Source organism: Erpetoichthys calabaricus, chromosome 5 (genome assembly GCF_900747795.2).
Source record: "Erpetoichthys calabaricus chromosome 5, fErpCal1.3, whole genome shotgun sequence".
NCBI lineage: Eukaryota > Metazoa > Chordata > Cladistia > Polypteriformes > Polypteridae > Erpetoichthys > Erpetoichthys calabaricus.
The window spans coordinates 51,993,976-52,016,502 of NC_041398.2; the positions used below are offsets into that span (position 1 = coordinate 51,993,976).

General features: G+C 38.7%; 1 protein-coding gene across 1 annotated transcript in view; it reads right to left on the reverse strand.

Annotated features, from left to right (window-relative positions):
• Positions 1-21,010, reverse strand: part of pcgf1 (polycomb group ring finger 1) — an 80,776-nt gene extending 59,766 nt beyond the window's left edge. The window contains exons 1-2 of the mRNA XM_028801525.2: positions 20,752-21,010; positions 5,976-6,081 (exon numbers count right to left, since the gene is read on the reverse strand). Coding sequence (XP_028657358.2) covers positions 5,976-6,081; positions 20,752-20,838 — 193 coding nt within the window. The 5' untranslated portion in view covers positions 20,839-21,010. The remainder of the gene's footprint in view (positions 1-5,975; positions 6,082-20,751) is intronic.
• Between the last annotated feature and the right edge of the window lie 1,517 nt (positions 21,011-22,527).

Below are 22,527 nucleotides of genomic sequence, written 5' to 3' on the forward strand. Positions count from 1 at the left end.
TATTTAAACAGCAGGGCATATATATTAACTAAAAGGGGGAGAGTTCTTTTTCACACAGTGTCAAATGGTGTTAAGATAGCTTGTTCCATTCAATAAATAATTTGAAAATATATTTGTCTAATATTAGATTTTGGCTAAAGACCTGAAAACATACAGGGTCAACATTTCAAAATACTCCAAATTTGGCAGGTCCAATAAAAAAATGTCAGACAGAAAGGGGCTGCAAATTGATTACTCATGAGTATTTACTGTAATAATGGGCAAACCAAGAACCTCACTCAGAACAAGAATACTAGCAACCAACTTTTAGAAAGGGTGCTCATCACCACATACTAATTGATGTCATCAATTTGCATGAAATATTTACAGGTGCATCTCAATGTAGAGAAAAGCCAAGCAAAATGACACCTTTTATTGGCTAACTAAAAAGATTACAATATGCAAGATTTCGAGGAACCTCAGGCCCCTTCTTCATAAATTAGATTATTATTGGAAAGTTAGTTTATTTCAGTAATTCAATTCAAAAAGTGAAACTCACATATTATATAGATTCATTATATTTCAAGTGTTTATTTCTTTTCATTATGCTGATTATGGCTTATAGCTAATGAAACCCCAAAATTCAGTATCTCAGAAAATTAGAATATTGTGAAAAGGGTCAATGTCACACTCCACTCAGCTAATTAACCCAAAACACGTGCCAAGGTGTCCTGAGCCTTTAAATGGTCACTCAGTCTAATTCAGTAGGCCACACAATCATGGGGAAGACACTGACACCCTCCTCAAGGAAGATAAGCCACAAAAGGTCATTGCTAAAGAAGCTGTCTGTTCACAGAGTGCTGTATCCAAGCATATTAATGGAAAGTTGAGTGGAAGGAAAAAATGTGGCAGAAAAAGGTGCATAAGCAACAGGGATAACCGCAGCCTTGAGAGGATAGTGAAGCACAGCCCATTAAAGAATTTGGGGGAGATCCACAAGGAGTGGACTACGACTGGAGTCAGTGCTTCAAGAGCCACCACACACAAGACCTATTCGGGACATGAGCTACAACTGTCGCATTCCTTGTGTCATGCAACTCCTGAACCAGAGACAATGTCTGAAGTATCTTACCTGGGCTAAGGAGAAAATGGACTGGAGAGACTGGACTGTTGCTCAGTGGCCCAAAGTCCTCTTTTCAGATGAAAGTAAATTTTGCATTTCATTTGGAAATCAAGGTCCCCGAGTCTGGAGGAAGAGTGGAGAGGCAAAGAATCCAAGTTGCTTGAGGTCCAGTGTGAAGTTTCCACAGTGATAATTTGGGGAGCCATGTCATCTGCTAGTGTTGGTCCACAGTGTTTTATCAAGTCCACAGTCAGCGCAGCTGTCTACCAGGAAATTTTAGAGCACTTCATGCTTCCCTCTGCTGACAAGCTGCCAAAAGTACCAATACCTGGTTTAATGACCATGGTATCACTGTGCTTGATTGGCCAGCAAATTTGCCTGACCCTACAGAATCTATGGGATGGGGTATTATCAAGAGGAAGATGATACACCACATCCAACAATGCAGACTAGCTGAAGGCAGCTATCAAAGCACCCACAACGCCTCAGCAGTGCCAGAGGCTGATTGCCTCTATGCCACACCACATTCATGCAGTAATTCAAGCAAAAGGAGCCCAAACAAGTATTGAGTGCATACATGGACATACTTTCAGTAGGCCAACATTTCTGTATTAATTTTTTTTTTTTTTTTTTTTTTTTAAAAGTCGGTCTTATGTAATATTCTAATTTTCTGAGATACTGAATTTTGAGTTTTCATTACCTATAAGCCATAATCAGCAACAAGAAATAAACGCTTGAAATATATCACTCTGTGTGTAATGAATTTATATAAAATAAAAGTTTCACTTTTTGAATTCAATTACTGAAATAAATTAACTTTTTGATGATATTCTAATTTACTGAGATGCACCTGTATGTACATCCATTGGGTGTTCTCAGACACCATAATCCAAATAATCCAAATTAAAAGGTAAGTGTACTACCATTCAGATGACAGAATTCAGTGAGATGGAGATACTAAATCCCCGTGAAACAGCAACTTGAAGAAAAAAAATAAACAACCTTGGGTCATTCAGTTAAAAAATCAAATATAACTGGTATTAGTAACCATATAATTAAATACTCTGCTGTTAAAAACAAACATTTTAAATTCAAACTCATCATAAGCCAGGCCTTAAACTGGTAAAGGAGTGTTATTTTTACTTGCTCAGTTTTCATTTTATTTGGCCATTCAATTTAAATGCCAGCTATAGCTTGATTTTTGGAGTTACAGACTGAAATGCCCCCAAACAATTTATACTGAAGGTCAAATATCAAAGAAACAGAATTTATACTAATTAGCTTAGCTGAGTATGTAACTGTTTTATCTTGCAATTTACAGATGCTCAGCTGTGGAAATGTGAACCTGTGCATCATTTGAAAATTCTTTCTCTTTCAGCTTTTGGTATATTTATGACCTTTTCTGATATACCATTATGCAGTAATGTTTGACCTCCAAATTCACATAACAACATGCAAAATGATATTTAATATTTTTTGGATTATTATGCAAAACTTACAAATACAAAATACAAGTATTTTTAAAGAGATTTAAGAACATGAAAGAGTATGTTATTTTATATATACCCTTTACATATATTTTAAGGAATTTTAAATATACTTCACTGGTCAATTTCAGTTCTGCAATGCTGACACTGACAAAATTACAATATTTAGCCAGGTGGCACAGTGGCCTGGTGCATTAGTAAAAGTTTAATGGTTGCTCAGATAGAACAAAGAAGAAAAAAAAAACACAACCTCAAATCACTATACTTAGTTGCTCATACATTCAACTGTGGTTTTTTATTTTGCCATTACTAAACATGGAAAAATTGCTTTCAATACAATCTACGCAATTTACGCAAATAAAGAAATCTTAATTTGTGGTTAATATTAGAGAATGAACAGAACACACCGGTTTACAATTTCCTTATGGTCCAATGTTTAAACTATCAAGTAAAATAAACTTTCATTTTTGAACTATTACTAAATCAGAGAAACAGCTGTACATTGTCTTTTTGAAATGTTCCTTAGTAAGAGCTGATTCAGTGGTCAACGCCTGCTTGCCCATTTTCACACCTGTATCTGTGGCAGTTTATACCCAAGCCCACCCATACCCATGGCAGTTTACACCCAAGCCCACAAGTTCACATGGGTTTCCCACCAAATCCTAGAGATGTACACATAGGGCTAATTTGTGACCCTAAAGTAACTAGTAAGTGTGTGCCCTGGCTGTTAAGACTTGACTTTATTTTTGCCTTTCCATAGGGACGACACAGCCAGTTTTGGTACACATTTTCACACCCTGTATGCTCACAGCTACTGCACAAAAATTAAAATAAATAGAACATATTAAAATATTACTACAGTGACGATTTAATAAAAGATTTCACTTGTAATCTACAATTCTATAATTTAACAAGTATTATACTTTAATTGAAATAAAAACAAATATCATCTTGCCTCATGTCCATGGCATATTATTTTGCAGCTGATATGTTATCAATAATAAAGTGGTTGGTTCTGGTGACTGATAAAGTACTTTGAGCTGACTGGCACCTTTGCTGAGATGCAACACAACTCTCATGATGTGTCCTTAGGTTGTGCCTGCAAGTTCCACTTTAAAATGTTGTTACATTGTGAACACTAAACATAGCCAGTTAAAGTATTGACCAATGTAGCTCCATATTGCATGACCAACGTACTGTGAAAATTTGCATCTTTCTATGTGAATTACAGCTAAACTGGTGTCACGCCAACCTGAAAAGAGTGCCTCTCACAACAATTGGACTGCATTTTTAAACAGGTACAGTAGATACCTGTAGTACTGAGTGGCACATAAAATGCATATTACAATTTGCACCTCAGCAGCTTGCTACTTTTTCACCCTTCATAACTTGAGGTGTCAGGCAATTCTTTAACCCCCCCACGCACAGGGAGACTGCAACATATTTTTCTAAACCTGTTCTGGAAGTGGATACAAAGAATTTTTTTTTTCAGCACCCACTGGGCTAAACCCACACCCATACAAATCTGTATGTTTGACCATCACAGACTATATAATATTCGGAAACTGCTGCCACCACAGAAATTCACTGGTCAATTACACAATCACTCTACACTTACTTGTGTACCAGTTCCCAAGGCACTTGAACTCCTCCACTTGGGGCTTATCCTTTACCTCCAGGTAACAAGACACTTATTTCTAAGAAAGGACTATAAATTTAAGTTTGGAGGTGCCATTTCTGTGAAATTGTTCCAGTTTAATTTTAGGTGTTTAGGTTCCTTACAAGGAAAATTTGCAAGCATTGGCCATCCCAAAACACACTCTTGGCCGAGCCAGACACCCACAATGAAGAGATTCACAATACTGTAAGCACAAAAACAGCATCAGAATGGCATGTGGAAGCAGTCCCAGAACTAAACACTCTTATAGAACCCTCCACAAGATTACACATAGTATAAAAGCTCATTGTAAGTTCATATAGCACATTAAACAGCACTGACAAACTACCAAATGATCCCAAATACCTATGCCGGTACAAAGGGCTGCCAAAAGTTTCACAAGCAGGACAGAATTCACATCGGATCTGAGTTTCAACTATCAGACCAAGTCTCTGTTCCAGTAACCTGATATATGTTTCAGTAATAACAAACACCCTCTTGTCACTGTTTTTAAGAATGTGTACCATCATTCCAGTCAGCCAGACATAAGGAACTGTCTATGTATAACTGACAAGACATGCTAGCCAAAAAAAAAAGAATATCCAGTTATTTATACATTTTTAATTAGATCATATCTAATCCTGCAGCTTTACTACTATGGATTTTTAAATGACCATGGCAATCAATCTCTGCTACAAAGATGGACCTAACCTCAGCCTAAAAGTCTGGCACCATCACCTCTTCCAAGGATGTATTCACTGGGTTTAGAAATCTCTCTTTAAATTCTCTTTTCACCTCCAGAAGATATCATCACCCTAGGTCAATGTTTCTTGACAATGAAAAGACAACAATCTGTGCAGTGTTTCACAAAACCTTCCAGACTCAAACAGTTTATCAGGATTTCCTTCTGGCTAGTGGGAAAAAAAAAAAACAAACCTCACCAAATTCTGCCACTGTTTCAAGGAATACAGCATCTGCACAGATATACTGAGAGATCGGTAAAATGCCAGGCAGGTGGCAAGCAACAGTAGGATAGAAGATTTTCAGAGAGTTGGATTATATGCTAGGCATGTGGCAAGAAACTGTAGGACAGATCTAAGCATGCCAGACAGCTGTAATGGTAACTAGCCATTGGACCATGAAACACATAAATATATATTTTAACACCATCACTTGATTCAAAGTAATTTGCACTTATGTTTTCAAAATGTATCATCTAGTAGCCTAGTATTGTTCCTTTAACCTAACACGAATGCAACAGTCTGAAACATAGAACTAATTGTGGATCACCATACCATACCATACTATAGTTAACATGATTAATATGAATTACAGTATTGAAGGAACTAATTTCTCATTGCTAACTTTAGTATTATGTATTATACATACATACATACATACATTTCCAAACTCACTAAATCCAATTCATAACGCCACAGAGTCAAACCCTATCTTGGCAGCTCTGGGCATAGGGAAGAAAACAACAGACAGGGTGTCAGGGCAACACAGGTTGATTGTGTAGTACACAAAGCAAATGATAAAAGAAAACTTCAACTCATTATTTAATATTTAGTTATACACATTAGTAATAACATTGATATACAGTACAAGGATTTTTCTTTGAATTTATATTTAACAAGGCTTGCTAAGAATGCTACATAAAAATGGTGCACCACTAATTTAATGCTTTATTAAGTATGAACATAGAACTTGTGCAAGTCTTACTTACATGTATGCAGACACTCTGTAATTGTTGTTGCATCAATGAAGTATCCAGCACACAAGTAGCACACAATGTGTTCGTTCAAGTCTTTAATTTTCACCTTTACTTCTTCCTGAAATGGAAACAGAATATTTCAGTTTACCTTTAACACTACTAACATACTGAATGACTGTCACAGATGATAGTTTAAAACAGTAATTTTAATACAGTCTCTAAGTTATAATAGAGAGGCAATTGCTGCCAACTGCAAATTAAGTTATTGCCACTGAGTAGTTGTGTGATTAAAAGTATTCATCCTTTCAGAGTTTTAACAATACAAAATATAAATACTATTGAAATCAAATTCAACTGAAAATGTCAAAGTAAATAAAAAATCTATGAAAAATGATCTAAATTAATTAAAAACATAAAACACAAAATAATTGATCTCATAAATATTCACAGCAATTCCAGCCTTGAGACTGTGCGGACAGGTCTCATTCAGCTTTGCACATCTGAACACTGCCATTTTTCTCCATTATTCTTTGCAGAACTGCCCAAGATGAGTCAGGCTGCTTGGGAATAATGAGTGTACAGCATTTTTCAACTCCTGCCACACACTGCCAATTGGACTGAGATCTGAGTTCGGATTTAGCCACTCCAGGTCATTAATGTTGTTGTTTTTAAGTCATCCATGTATTGCTTTGGTTTTATGCCTGGGGTCATTGTATTACTGGAAAGCAAATCTTCTCCCAAACCACAGGTTTCTTGCAGATTACATCAGGTTTTCCTCCAAGATTTCCTGTATTTTGCTGTATTCATTTTACCCACTACCCTCACAAGTCCTCCACAACCTGTGACTGAGAAGCATCAGCATCCCAACAGCATGATGCTGCTACCACCATGGTTCACAGTAGAGATTGAGTCTTTTTGATAATGTGCTGTGTTTAGCTAATGCCAAACATGGGATTTACTTTGATGGCTAAAAAGATCAGTTTTGGTCTCACCATACCACTGAATACTTCCAGGTGGTTTCAGAGTCTGTCATGTGCCGTCTGGCAAAGTCGAGCCGAGGTGTGCCTTTTTTTTATTTTTATTTTTTATAAAAACAGCAGCTTTCTCTGCCAGTCTTCCATTAAGCTGAAACTGGTAAGGCACACAAGTTACAAGTGTTGCATGCCCAGTCTCTCTCAATTCTCATCGGCTGTAACTTGTAACTCCTTCACAGTTTTCATAGGCCACTTGGCTGCCTCGCTCACTAGTCGTCTTCTTCTTGCACAATCACTTAGCTTTTGTGGACAGAGTGCTCTAATCAGATTTAAAGCTATGCCATACTCTCTTCATTTCGTAATGACTGATTTAACTGGACTGCAAGGGATATTCAGTGACTTAGATATTGTCTTGTGTCCATCCCCTGACTTGTGCTTTTTAATCACCTTTTCACAGAGTTGTTTAGAGTGCTCTTTTGTCTTTATTTTGCAGGTTACTGACTCACCACAAGTTAGACCTTCAAGAAACAGGTGCATTTATACTAAAATCAATGACATCCCTTGATTACAGAGATTTCAACAACCCCCTGGCTGCACCAGAGCTGATTTACGTGTGTTTGGGGAGAGGATTTACACTTAGTCAATTACAAATATATAACGCATAATAATTGTTTGAGACCACTTTGCAGTTGTCTATTTTCACTTTTACATTAAGAAGTCTTTTTGTAAATGTCAAAAAAGCCAAATTAAATCCTCTGTGATTCAATGGTACTTTTTATAGGCATTTATGGAGCTTGAAATTAATTTTCGAAACTGGGGGAGGGGGCTGTTAAAAACCCATAGTTTAAAAAACATTTTGATATTAATATTTCAGGCATCTTTAACGCCACGGCTTATTGTTATGATACAGTATTTGCAGAAGTCTGTAAAAACAAGTAGATCATAATCAGCAAATCTTTCAATTAATGTTATTTCTGCTATTTTAACTTCAAATAACTATTTATTTAACTTTAAACGTAGAGATTTCCACTCATTTTTATTCAAAAAGCCAGACTTAAAAAATAAAAAATTGCATCAGTAGATTAATACAAAAATACAGAAAATGTAAAATAAAATATGCTGAAAAAAGTTTTTACATTTTTAGCTGTGCTACCCATCTAAAACAGGTTGAAATGTCAGTAATCAACACTGACATCAGCATTAATGTTTGCAGAGCACCATCTATTGGAATGTATTTTGTGATGCATGAAGTAATAAAATGCATTGCATTTGTCACTCCAACAGATGGTGCAGCACAAACATTTGTAGTAATTACAATTTGTAATTACAATTTGTAGTGATTACTACAAATGTTTGTGATATGTCACCTGTTGCAATGACACATGCAATGCATTTTATTACTACAAATGCTTGTTATAGGCCAGCTGTAGAAATTGTAGAAATTTAAGATGTTACTTAAGAGGTTAGCTGGTTAGATGTTAGTAAAAAATAAAATTAATACAATCTTAGCTTAGATGGCACAGTAGTGTATGGTGATGAGCAATGTCACTTAACAGATCCACGAGCAAGGTTCAAATACGGCAAATGATTGTCTAAGTGGAATTTCCATGTTCTTCCGGAGCCTCTGTGCTTTTCTTTGGGTACTCCCACATTCTCAAAGTATTGCAGGTTTGGGGGCGGCATGGTGGCACAGTGGGTAGTGCTGCTGCCTTGCAGTTAGGAGACACGGGTTCGCTTCCTGGGTCTACCCTGCGTGGAGTTTGCATGTTCTCCCCATGTCTGTGTGGGTTTCTTCCGGGTACTATGGTTTCCTCCCACAGTCCAAAGACATGCAGGTTAGTTGCATTGGTGATTCTAAATTTTCCCTACTGTGTGCTTGGTGTGTGTGTGTGTGTGTGTGTGTGCGCGCGCCCTGCCTGGGGTTTGTTTCCTACCTTGTGCCCTGTGTTGGCTGGGATTGGCTACAGCAGACCCCCGTGACCCTGTAGTTAGGATATAGCGGGTTGGATAATGGATGGATGGATTGCAGGTTTGGTTAAATAGTCTCAGTGTGAGTCTGGGTGTGTGTGTGTGTGTGGATCCTAGGATGGACTGGTACCCTGTCTAGGCCTTTTGCTTTCTTTGCACCAAGTACTGGGAGAATAAGCTGTTTCTCCCTGCTTCTCTGAATTGGAGTATGCAGTTTTAAGGATGACTATGACTATTATTAGCTTGCCAATGTGAACATATTTGGCTTGAGAGTACCATAAAACCAAAGTACATTTTTAAAAGACCAAAAAGAATGTAAAATTGAACTATGGTATAATGGGGAAAGGCATGTTTTAGTTTTCTAATGAAATGTCCTTAAGTAGTGCCAGCCTTTGCCATGGGTATTTCTACAGCTGATTTTAATGAAAGTTGCCGTTGAAGATTACTTTATGTGTGTTGCTGATGTTGCTTTTCAGTTTCATAGTTTCAAGGCACTCCTTCAACTGCAAACATTGTAAAGAAATGAAAATTATGAGTGACACAACACTGTCACGAATTGGCAGCAGTCAGTTTGTCAAATAACAAGACAAAAACTGAATACAATTTCACCCAACAATCCAAGTAATTTTCTGAATTTTTGCATTGATTTTGAGCAGAAGAGTATACTTCAGCCTGTTATTAGCTTTCAATTTAACCAAGTTTGGTCAGGTTTTTTTTCTAAAACACAGTTTAAACAAAGAGCATCAGGCACCAGCCACAGTTTTGACTCCTGCAGCACTCTTGTGCAGCACCACTGAACAGAAGATCAGATTGACAATTACTGGAGCTGCATGTTCTGTCAAATGCAACCGCTTCAGAATACTGCCATCCTATGCATGCAAGTGTAATAAAATATGAACAATTAAAACAGTCATTTAAAAAAGACATTGGATATTTTTGCAACATGCAAGAGAGATTGCTTACAAAATAAAAAGGTGTGGGAAATTCAAAAATTAGAATTTATGAGAATCAGTAAATTTGTGAGACACATGGAATCCTGTGCCAAATTTCAAGCTCTGATTTTATATATGAAATGATTTACTTATTAACAAACTAGGGGGCTCTGCCCCCTGCTCGCTTCACTTGCCCACCCCCTTGTTTGGTTTACTGGATATACAATTTAAAGAGATTGTTATTTTCATGGGAATTGTTACATATGCATTATTTTCACTTTTACTTTAAAAACTTTTGTAAAAACAATACTTGTCCTTTATTTCCGCGTGGTTACATCTCTTTCTCACAAGACGTGTAACGCTGCTCGCGTTGTGAAGGGGGGGGCGGCTGAATGCACGCCAAGGATATGCCGTCGGATCATCTGCTGTCGAGCTGCCTGTTCTGCTTGTCGCATGTCGTTGTTTTAAGAGCTGGAAGCACATGATACGTGTCTGCCAAAAGCAATCCAATGACTGCTAGGTTAGTTGTTTTAAATGATGGCTCACTGCCTTGTCTCGCGTGACGTTGTAAAAACAATAATTGTTCTTTATTTCCGGTCCTGGGCATGGTTAAATCTCCTTCTTGCAGGACGTATATAACGCTGCTCGTGTTGTGAAGGTGGGGGCAGCTGCTGTTGCGCTGCCCATCAATCATTTTAAAGCTTGTACAGCCACTGTCCTTTTTGCCACTTCGTGTCTCTGCTGCTCACGTTGTGATCGCTTCTCCATGATCATAAATATACACCTGTCCGAATTGTGTTTTCTTTGAAATTAAACTTGTCGTTGCTTTAACTGTTGCAGAACCACAGACTCTCATAGCGTATGGTCCATTATTGTGTAAATCTACGGTTTGTGCATTGAATGATGTGAAGGCGAAAAGACCTCGCTTTGTCCTGCTATTTTTTCAATTACACCTGGTCCTGATGATTAATTTCCTTTTGTTTGCGCTAATGCAATCTTTTAGTTGTCAACGTTTCATTTATAACGTATTGTCCTTTACATACTTTATATGCATTGAGACCCCTGGATCTCTGTGTGCTGCGTGCCTTTACACTACCGATTTTTTTTTTTGCTGGCCGTGCTCTGATACTGCTTATAAGTAGGGCATGTCTCTCGCGGGTCTTTTATTTGTCTACCGTGATCTTAACGTGAAGATCACATATCGTCTCCTAGTCATTCCCTCCCACAGGATTTTTTTTATTATAATAGAGAGATATGTTAAAAATAAAACGAATTATGTTGCCTGCACAACGATAAAAAGCCCTTTGTATGGGGACTCTAATTCCCATCATGAGGATATAATTGCCTTTCCAAAACTGATGTCATTATCATAGAATCGAGATAAAGTGATCAAAATTAGACTAAGAAAAACAGTACAAAATTACTAAACCAACATTAATTTCCATATAATCAATAAATGGATTTTGTATTACAAATTCAATGCAATCCAAGTACTGAATTAAAAATGTCAGTACCATTAACTGAATTACAGTGTTTACCATTGACATTTCCAGTACAGAAATGTATCCCTTGGTATCTTTTAGACAAATAAACACATAGCCCCATACCCCAAGCAAGAAATGAGGATAATGAGAGGGACAGAGAGTGAACATAATAGAAAACAAAAAACTTAAAGGTTCTCTGTGCCTTCCTATACAAGCTACCTGGATCACCAGAAATGAGCAACTGAACTTCTTACACTAAATGGCAAATATCCTACTGCCTTCTTTCATACACTGGATGCTATTTGTTCCTCCTCTTGCATACAGTGCATCCGGAAAGTATTCACAGCGCATCACTTTTTCCACATTTTGTTATGTTACAGCCTTATTCCAAAATGGATTAAATTCATGTTTTTACACACAACACCCCATAATGACAACGTGAAAAATCACATGTACATAAGTATTCACAGCCTTTGCTCAATACTTTGTCGATGCACCTTTGGCAGCAATTACAGCCTCAAGTCTTTTTGAATATGATGCCACAAGCTTGGCACACTTATCCTTGGCCAGTTTCGCCCATTCCTCTTTGCAGCACCTCTCAAGCTCCATCAGGTTGGATGGGAAGCGTCGGTGCACAGCCATTTTAAGATCTCTCCAGAGATGTTCAATCGGAATCAAGTCTGGGCTCTGGCTGGGCCACTCAAGGACATTCACAGAGTTGTCCTGAAGCCACTCCTTTGATATCTTGGCTGTGTGCTTAGGGTCGTTGTCCTGCTGAAAGATGAACCGTCACCCAGTCTGAGGTCAACAGCGCTCTGGAGCAGGTTTTCATCCAGGATGTCTCTACATTGCTGCAGTCATCTTTCCCTTTATCCTGGCTAGTCTCCCAGTCCCTGCCACTGAAAAACATCCCCACAGCATGATGCTGCCACCACCATGCTTCACTGTAGGGATGGTATTGGCCTGGTGATGAGCGGTGCCTGGTTTCCTCCAAACGTGAATTCAATCTTTGCCTCATCAGACCAGAGAATTTTCTTTCTCATGGTCTGAGAGTCCTTCAGGTGCCTTTTGGCAAACTCCAGGTGGGCTGCCATGTGCCTTTTACTAAGGAGTGGTTTCCATTTGGCCACTCTACCATACAGGCCTGATTGGTGGATTGCTGCAGAGATGGTTGTCCTGTCCTTCTGGATGGTTCTCCTCTCTCCACAGAGGACCTCTGAAGCTCTGACAGAGTGACCATCGGGTTCTTGGTCACCTCCCGGACTAAGGCCCTTCTCCTCCGATCGCTCAGTTTAGATGGCCAGCCAGCTCAGGGAAGAGTCCTGGTGGTTTTGAACTTCTTCCACTTACGGATGATGGAGGCCACTGTGCTCATTGGGACCTTCAAAAGCAGCAGAAATTTTTCTGTAACCTTTCCCAGATTTGTGCCTCGAGACAATCCTGTCTCGGAGGTCTACAGACAATTCCTTTGACTTCATGTTGGAGCACAAACCCAGCATGAACTGTCAACTGTGGGACCTTACATAGACAGGTGTGTGCCTTTCCAAATCATGTCCAGTCAACTGAATTTACCACAGGTGGACTCCAATTAAGCTGCAGAAACATCTCAAGGATGATCAGGGGAAACAGGATGCACCTGAGCTCAATTTTGAGCTTCATGGCAAAGGCTGTGAATATTTATATACATGTGCTTTCTAATTTTTTTTATTTTTAATAAATTTGCAAAAACCTCAAGTAAACTTTTTCCACATTGTCATTATGGGGTGTTGTGTGTAGAATTCTGAGGAAAAAAATGAATTTAATCCATTTTGGAATAAGGCTGTAACATAACAAAATGTGGAAAAAGTGATGCGCTGTAAATACTTTCCGGTTGCACTGTATGTTTACTATGCCACATTTAGCACATATCATCCTTTTAATTCCTTACATGGGGCTATTTCTGGGGTAAAAAGTCAAAACGTATGCCCTTGCAACCTAAAAATAATAGCCCTGCTGATTTTAACAATGACTCTTTAAAAGACCCAAGGGTCTTAAATACTCCTATGCTATCTATCCTCCTCCCATCTTCTATGGAATGAAATATTGAGAGAGACCCTAGAAAGTGTCCAAGATGCCAAAGACTCAATATTGTATAGACCACTTTCAAAAGTTACTGTATTTGAAGAGGAATGGACACATTTTGTCTTGGAGGGTTGCAATGGCTAAATATTCTCCTTGTAGCCAACATGATAATAAACACTTACTTTGAGTATGAAAGGGAACCCCATTAATTTTAATTCTTATTTATTTATTTCCTAAACTAAAAGAACCTAATAGATGAACTTTGGTTTTCTTTAAATTCAACAGAGATGAGTGTAGTTTTTTTGATCCCATAATGAATAAAAACTTAGTGTTAATAAAATGAAATAAAAAAATCACAATATTTTCAGCTGCCTGGCCTACACTGAACAGATTTAAAAATATCAGTGATCAAAAAAACAAAGCTGTGTGAAGTAGGTCCAGTATGTGCCATTAGACCAGAATATTGTCTACAATAACATATTAAACAACATTTCACCTTCTTTAGTATAAGCTCAAATCATTATTACAGTGATCTTTAAAGAATGAAGATATTGCCAGCTCAAAAATGAACAGGTTATACTGTACAAAAGGTAAATTCTACAACTACAACAATGATAAAACACAGCAAAAAAATAAATAAAAACTCATATACACAGACAGATATTTACTAATATTCATAGCTTGCTAATTTATTAGTTACAAAAGTAGATTTAAAATTAGTGAAAATCTGAGAGAAAATGACCCTACAGCAAAGAAACACAAAAGGGTATTTTGTGGAACCAAGCCAGATCATCTGAAAGCTGTATTATTTGTTTAAAAAGATACAAGCGTTTTAATAGTACTAGTCTTGTCTAACCTGGGTTTGTGATCACATTTAGACTAAACAGTTTCATTATTCTAATTTAAAAAGCTTTATTAATAACCAAGTACAAATCTGAAAGGACTGAACAATGGATAAATGTAATGTTACTTTAAGGTGAGCTGGTATTTTTGAACACCACACTGTAGTAATCACTAAAAACTGCAGAACACTGCCCCCTGATAGGAGACATGCTTAACTCTCCTAATTTCTGGTATGCATGCTATATCCAAAGGATGAGCCCACTGTCTCCATAATCTCCACCGTGTGTCTATATGAGTGACAGCAGCACCCCTTGTGGATCTAGGAAACATCCAGTCCAAACATATCTTCCCTTAGAGTCAATCTTAATCTCAAAGAGGTGGACCTGAAGCTCCACATTCCTTTATTCACACCATTTTAACAAGGTAAATGATGTTGAACTTTGAGATACTACTAAAACAAACGACAACTGCACCAGCTATTTCAAACAAGCCAATATCTGTTCAACTCTGCATTAAAAGCTACTTCTCTACCCTTGAGAATCAACTATTTACAGAAATACAAAAATTAAGAGATAAACATATTTGCTAGCATCTATTATGTATTGAGCCTCTAATTAAGGTGACTTGAGTAGTGTTTCCCTGTCTGGCCAATGTGACAATACTTTACCAGTTGATTTGGGCACTATTGTGCTGTGGGAAAAGGCTGGTATGGAATTAGTAAGTTGTATGGTAAAAAGCAATAGGTAAAGTAAAAAGTAACAGGTAAAGAATGGTGGAGTAAAATGTACACTGTGACAGAACAAAGTTTTAGAGGCAAACTCTTAAAAATAAAGGTACCACAGTGGTTCCTCAGAGCGATGCCATAGGGGAACCATTTTTGGTTCCCAAAAGACCTATCCATGTGAAGGTTCCAGAATGAAATAATATAGTAGACTTTAGCTGCGGACCTCCAGGGCTCCACTACACTGAGGAGGATGTTGCTTTATATGTCACTGGTAAGCCTGCTTGCACTATAGTTAAGATTAGGGTTAGGGGAGGCTTATAGAGCTACTGAATCATGGGGCTGCAGGTCTGCAGCTGGACCTATCGATAGAGCTACTGAATCATGGAGCTGCAGGTCTGCACCTGGACCTATCTTGAAAGAACCTTTATTTATTTAGATCTGTAACAGGCTCCATACAGTAAATAACCATGAATAGATGGTAACAAATTTGTGAAATACAAGTGGTTTTCTGATTTTAAAGAACTCTTACTGCATACATTTATTAGCACAGGCTAAGTCCAGGTTTTCTTAATCTGTTACTGTAGTGCCCTTCTAGGTAGCCTACTATACATTCTTTTCAAAGCATAAAGAACCAGCTTCATATGCAAACAAACCTTCCCAGAATTAAATGGTACTCTGTCAAGCAATAGTTATACAATGAACCATACAACACAGTAAAGAACACTACAGAGTAATTAAAGAACCACTATTTTTAAGAGTGCACCAGGAAGGAGCAAAAAACTAAATTAACATAAGTGGTAGCAGATGACATGACTGGACCTTACTCTCAATGAATAACAACACAAAGAAAAAGTGAAAAATTACAATGGCGATATGCTCAAATAATGGGTATAATTTGTTTAACATGATTCAATGGTTGAGTTTCTAACTATTCATCTGAGCTGTAGATCAAACTCAGGAGCAAATATGAAAATAATTCACAAAAAATAAGGTAATTCAGCATTATGAACAGCTGAATCATAAAATGTATACAGTATAAAAAAGGGTAATTATACTGTGTATTTCTGATTGGAATGATACAGCAGAAATCGTGCAATTAAAATTAAAAGCAAATTGACCTCTATTATAACAAACTGGTTGGAATGTAAAGTAGTAGAAAAATGTTAGGCAATATATTACCGATAGGATTATGACCATGAAATGGTTCATTAGAAGTTAAAAGCTTAACCATTATACTTTTAAAACAAAACACACAAAAGCAAGTGAATGTTAGGTGAGGTTGTTAGTCCAGTCTTTCTCCCGCTTTTCAAAGACCTCTATGTTAGGTAAGGGTAGCACTAAATTGACCTGACGTGCGTGAGTTTGCCCAGAAATTAATTAATTCTCCCCAACACCGTCCCAAGCCCCTCGCACAAACACACAGCGCAGTCGTGTGATCTACTTGAACTAAATGGGGTTGGAGGACTCGTGACACTAATGTAAGATAAATCGAGTTTCATTTAAAACGGATGGATGGGTGGGTGGATCTTAAAAAAAACTAATTCTTCAACTTAAGGCAGCTTAAAACACGTGCAAACACAAATGATAATAAAAACAGGTAACATCGCAAATGTTATTGGATCCAAAATGCAATCCTGTAACTCCAAAGAAGAGTATTCTCGGCGTCTGAATTTCTCTCTCTTATACGCTGCCGTGCAAATGTTATTGGATCCAAAATGCAATCCTGTAACTCCAAAGAAGAGTATTCTCGGCGTCTGAATTTCTCTCTCTTATACGCTGCCGTTAGCTACGAAGAGTGCACTCACTCATTCGGAATCGCTCACTCCCTTGTTTCACGTACACGTGATCTCGGGTGGTTACAAACGAACCAAAGCTGGTAGGGCAGACAAGATAACGGGATTTGAGCGCAGACGTGGAGACTTTTGTCAGCGCCTCAATGTGACAGTTTCCTGAAGGCCGACCAAAGACAGAAACAGGGATGATGGAGCTTGGGGACAGAGCGCCCGCTTCCTCTAAAGCTTTTACATCGGAGACGAGACTGTAGCAGATAATTATTTTTTTCATCCCGGGATGATTGGGGAGTGTGTGTTTCGGCAGACTTAAAAATCGATTTGGTCGTTTCGGATGCCACACAACAACAATTAAATGACTAACTCCTGCCCGAAGCGCTACGTGACGTAAAGCACGGGTAAACTGATTTTAAAGACAATGGGGCCGGGGCCGAGCCCAAACCCAAGATGAGCGTTTTAACATGACAACCTTTTCAACGCTGAACCTGTTACAAATTCGATTGGTTACTCTATTCCTTAAATACTACACTGTCGATCGCGAGTTCGCATTTTGCACACGTGATCTGCTTTACTTGATATTAGACCACCTGATCTTCTACATTGTGGGGTGTAACCTTTTCAACATAACATTGTCTAATAGGCTTTCAAAATAAATGTCATGGTTGAAAGCGCACAGCAAGCGCGTATCACTGAGATCGCGGCACAACTCTCCTTAAGCACGCTTTCAAATTCTAAACGGAAACACCAGGAGTTCCACTCCTATAAACAAACTTACCAAGGGATCGCGAAGGGGCCCCCTCTTCAATGTCTCCGAAACCAAAACATTAAAATGCTTATTTATTTTGAAATCAATACAACTGGCAGAACACTGGACAATTAATGCAGTTCCTCCTTGTTTGCATATGTAAAAACACATCGCTGCAAACATACGGTTAATAAATGGACCCGTTTCACGATATCAATACCACTGCTCATCTAATGAATTAAGCAAAAAAAAATCATATAGCACTTGAAAGGCGCGACATGATAGTTCATACTGGCGCAACTCCAGCAAAGATTCGACGGATGTCGCCCTAACGACTGAATCAAAAGCACACACAGCCTGCCAGGTAAGACATGCAATCAAATCCAACAGACAGGCTGTCACAACTATAATACCATTTTTACGGAGTGGCAAGTTCTGCCAAAATCTAACCTGCCGATCCTACTGCTGTAAATTGAAAGCACCTGCACGGCGCACCTTTCTAATTCATGCCATTTATTTTCAGAGCAGGGGCCTACTTTAGTAGCAGTAAGCAAAGTCATACTTGGACGGGACTCCAGTTTATCATAGCCTATACTGGGACCTGATTTATGCTACCCTTATTATGTACTTCATTGGTTAGTGAAGAACTAGTTTAGTAAACATGATTCACCATATAACTTTCGCACATACATTTCCTGATCTAACAATAAAACCAAACTTCCGTGCTTACAGTTCTAAAAGTTAATTTAAAACACCTCACAACTCCAATAACTATTTTTACATAGTCCTGAAATAGTGCTTGCAAAGTAAGATGCTGCACTTCCCCCTTATTTTGTTACGTTTTTTTGAAACGGAATAAACTTTGGCCACTCGAATTCCATTAGGGGGTGAAACCTGAGGTCGGTAACATGACATGTCCTCTCTATGTCAAGTCCTTCTCATCATTTTTGCTGAAGACACCTATAGGTTTACTCTTTATCATCAAGGAGTAATTTCCTGCACAAAACATGGTCAAAAAATGGAATACAAATGAAGTTTTCGGGTCTGTAGGGCATAACATAGGGGAGAACCCCAAAAGACTCGACATCTTGCTTAACTTGACATCAAGACAGGTCAAATTGTTAATTATACGTGGGGGTTTTCTCGTAACGGTGAGTTCAAGCGGCATCGGACAGAAAAAAAACTGAAGTGATTCCAAAGCGTCCATAAGTAATTCTTATAAACAGAAAAAAATAAAATGAGCTTGTTTTGGCATTTAGTTGTGCTTCCTGCATATACAAAAGCCCACACCAGAATGACATCCTCAAAACACCACAGTGACAGGAGTCACTATAGAAGAAAGCACACATAATCAAATTAAATTAAATTTAAAAATGAACCCATGCCTTGCACGAAACTTCATTTACAGATTAACCACATTGCGTTTATAAAATAATGCACTCAAAATACTTTTCCAAAAATACGTACTAACACTGTACAATGAATACAACCTCTTACATGATTTACCACTTATACAATCTCTGTAAGTCTGTATATACACACACACTTGAACCGAAAAAAATACTGTTCTGTTTTTTCCTGTCCATCCATGTCGCAGTTCTATATCTAAATATATTCCCAAATGCTATAAGCTAATCATTTTTAACAGAAAAATGTCTTAACCTTGACTCAACAATCAACCACTTCTACGCTACTGCACATCAAGGTTGCAGGGAAAGTTCACAACGTGCAACTAACAGAGCAAATGGGGCAAAAAAATTAAACAAAACGACAAGTCTTCGCAGGACAGTATCATGCAAGTAAGAATCTCACTGTACTTTGTGCACGTGACAATAATGACCCCAATCACACATATGCGTCCATTAAAACCAACATACTTTGGTGCAGAACTGCCCATTTTCCTAACAGCTGGTCCTTAGTCTGTTGTGTATATGGTAACTCCGCACAAATCACCCCTGCCACAAATCGAATTGGAGTCCAGGAACTGACTGGCCACCTAACCCACTGTTTGCTTTTCCTCGAAGTATTTTGATAGTACGCTGCGACATCTAACAGCTGAAAATGTATATTATTCTAATACAAAAGATGGCACCTTGTACAGAATTAAACTTATTTAAGATAAAGAGGATTAAAAAAAGAGAAGTGACTAAAATGAACAGAGGACCCAACTTCAAAGGAGAGGGGTGGGGACATTAAAATGTCACGTTACAGTCCTTTTACTAAAGGATGTGATCAGTACTCCTGTGGATATAATCCAGGAATTAAGCACGGATCCAAACTGTCACAGTTCTGTTACAGAGAAATTTCAAGTTATTGCTTAAACGTTAACTACTGTACAATACCCTTCTAAAATATTCCAACAGCAGCATTATGGTTTCTGTTTTCCGCACGGGTTGTGTTATAGTATTCGAAGGACTCGGTTTCACTTTCTTCTGCTTGCGAGTGGCGAGTCAGCTCGCTGACGAGTTACGGGCGCCGCATGATCGTAAACTGCTTACACACAGCGTGAGAGTCTTCACTGAATTAGGAGACGCAAAGCAAGTCTATTAAAGTGATCTTACATCTATGTGTATAGCACGTGTATTCGTGCATGTTTTTTTTCCTGAAAGCATGTCACGATGTAGTACGTTTAAGAGATAATCAAGCTACTTCCCGTGGAGGTTAAGGACGGGGTCCGACGCGTCATCCTTATCTGTAATCGCAGGAGTCTCACACCTCTCTTTCTCGCGACCCCGTCTCGCACGAAACTATTGACAGTCGCGCTACTCTGACGAACGTAAGCACCGCTACTTACTCATGTACCTGTCATATACGCTTGATCGCAAGTATACCCCATTCACCCTGCAACAGTACAGCAAATACATGTCTTTGCGAGCTCCTCCGTTTCTTTTTTGTTCAGTCGAAAGGCGTCTTTCCAGTTCACACTCAACTATGAACATTTCTTCGTGATGCCGATTATTTCGAGTAGCTTCTGCACGAGAAAGGAGCGCCGAATACTTTCAGTTTTGGTGTCAGGTTCTTTCTGAACTTTAGCCGTGAAAAAGAAAGACATCAAGAGGAAGGCAAAGAAACACTTAGTATAGTTCGCAAATTGACAGCGGCAGGGTCCGGCTGGTCGGCTAGGCTTCCTAGCGCGAGTATCCCGTCACGCCTGCGCAGCTGCCACACCGCCCGGCTCCGGCTGCTCTCTACCACACTCCCGGTCCCTTAGGCCGGACAGAGGCTCAGCTTCCCTCCCGTCCTAACACCAGGTCGTCACCAACCCACCTCGTTCCGTAGCGGGTCCAACTTATACACGGACTGCAGCTGGTTCCGCAACCGCATCGCTATCGCCATCGGCCCCTGCGTCGCCATCTTGGGCACCTCGACTCGACTCGGCTCCGCTCCACTCTCTTCCGGATTAGAGCCGGGTTGGCATGACAACCAGAGGCTCCGCGAGGAAAGCGGTCAAGACACACGCGCGCACACGAAACACGAGAGGAGGGGAACCGGCTGGCGGTTGCCCCATGTGCTCCGGCGCATCAACTCAAGTGCAGCTTCCGCTTTTCCGAGCGTTGTGGGGGGTTGGTGGGGTCGACCCTAGAGATACGTAACCTCGACGATCAGCGATCTGCTGTCCGATCTTTAACTGCCTGGTCATATTTCATAACTATACAATCTTTTCAGAAACAGACAGTTTCAGAGAAGTTACTTTTACTTAAGTCTGCTGGGGCACCTTGCAAAGAGCAAAACTGCTCATTTGCAAACATTAGGCAGCCGGGACAGGTTTCGACAGTGCATAGACACTGCAGGTGTTGTAAAGGTGAAGTCGTTCAGCTCTTTTATGTACTTTTCATCCAGTTCATAAGCAGTGACAGCAGCCAAATATTTCGTGATAATTACTGCCGACGCCTTCATAAGAAACTATGTACAGGGTCAGAGTGTCTCCTTAAATTCCTTCTCATCTATTCGTTAAAACCTGCAGCCTTACCCGTCTATTCGTCTCATCCTGCTTAAAATACATATATCGCACACACAGCATGCAAGCAGCATAAACTGGTGCTTTTTGAAGTGAAAGGTTTTGGTTTCCATATCGCAAGAAGAGCATAACATGAGCAAAGAGAAGAGCTTCACTAACATTCTCAGACTTGCTTTATCCAATTTAGTATTCGGGGCTGGAGTTATTACAATTATGTGTGTATAGTAAAGTCAAGCAAAATGACACCTTTTATTGGCTAACTATAAAGATTGCGATATGCAATTATGTGGAAATCCTGATACAGCTATACAGTATCAGTAAATGTGTACATCTAATAAAGAATTTAGCTTTACATGGCACTGTACAAAGCACATGATCAATTCATTCAAAGTAGCAAAATACTTTAGATTGCGTGAATATTTAAAAAAAATCTAACAAAATGAATGTACACAGGGGAAGGTTGGCAGTAAGAATTAAAATGTCACAGCAGAGTCATCATCAATTTCACTGGTATATAAAAGACAGCATCATGATAAAATGTTTATAAGGTGTAAAATAACATTCTCAAATCTGCTCAATTCAGTTGGGTCCAAAGGGCTAGAGCCTGTCCTGGCAACATTAGACTTAAGGTAAAAACCAGGCCTGAACAGGGAGCTTTTTCATTACAGGGCCCAATAACATAATATATCTACACATGTCCAATTCAAAATTGTCTTAACCAGTTGTACCTGGCTTTGAGTTTTCAGCCATAACTTCAATGTTAAATCCATTGGAGTTTGTGTATGACTGTGTCAGCATGCTTCTACAAAGAAATAACAGTTAAAACATAAGTTCCACACTGAAAAGGCTATCCTGACAACACTACTGCTGGGACTACCCCAATTCTTTATATTAAAATGAAAATGATGGTCCCAGAAGCCTTATAATTTCTGAGAGTGCCTTTTTGTGAGTATTACATTTTCTGTTTTTGACTTTCATTCATTGGGATCTCGGATTAGTTGCATTTTTAGGTAAACCTTTCTGTCTTATTTTTTCTTTGTGACATTTTTATTCTTCTTTTTGAGCTTTTTAAATAAATATTTTTA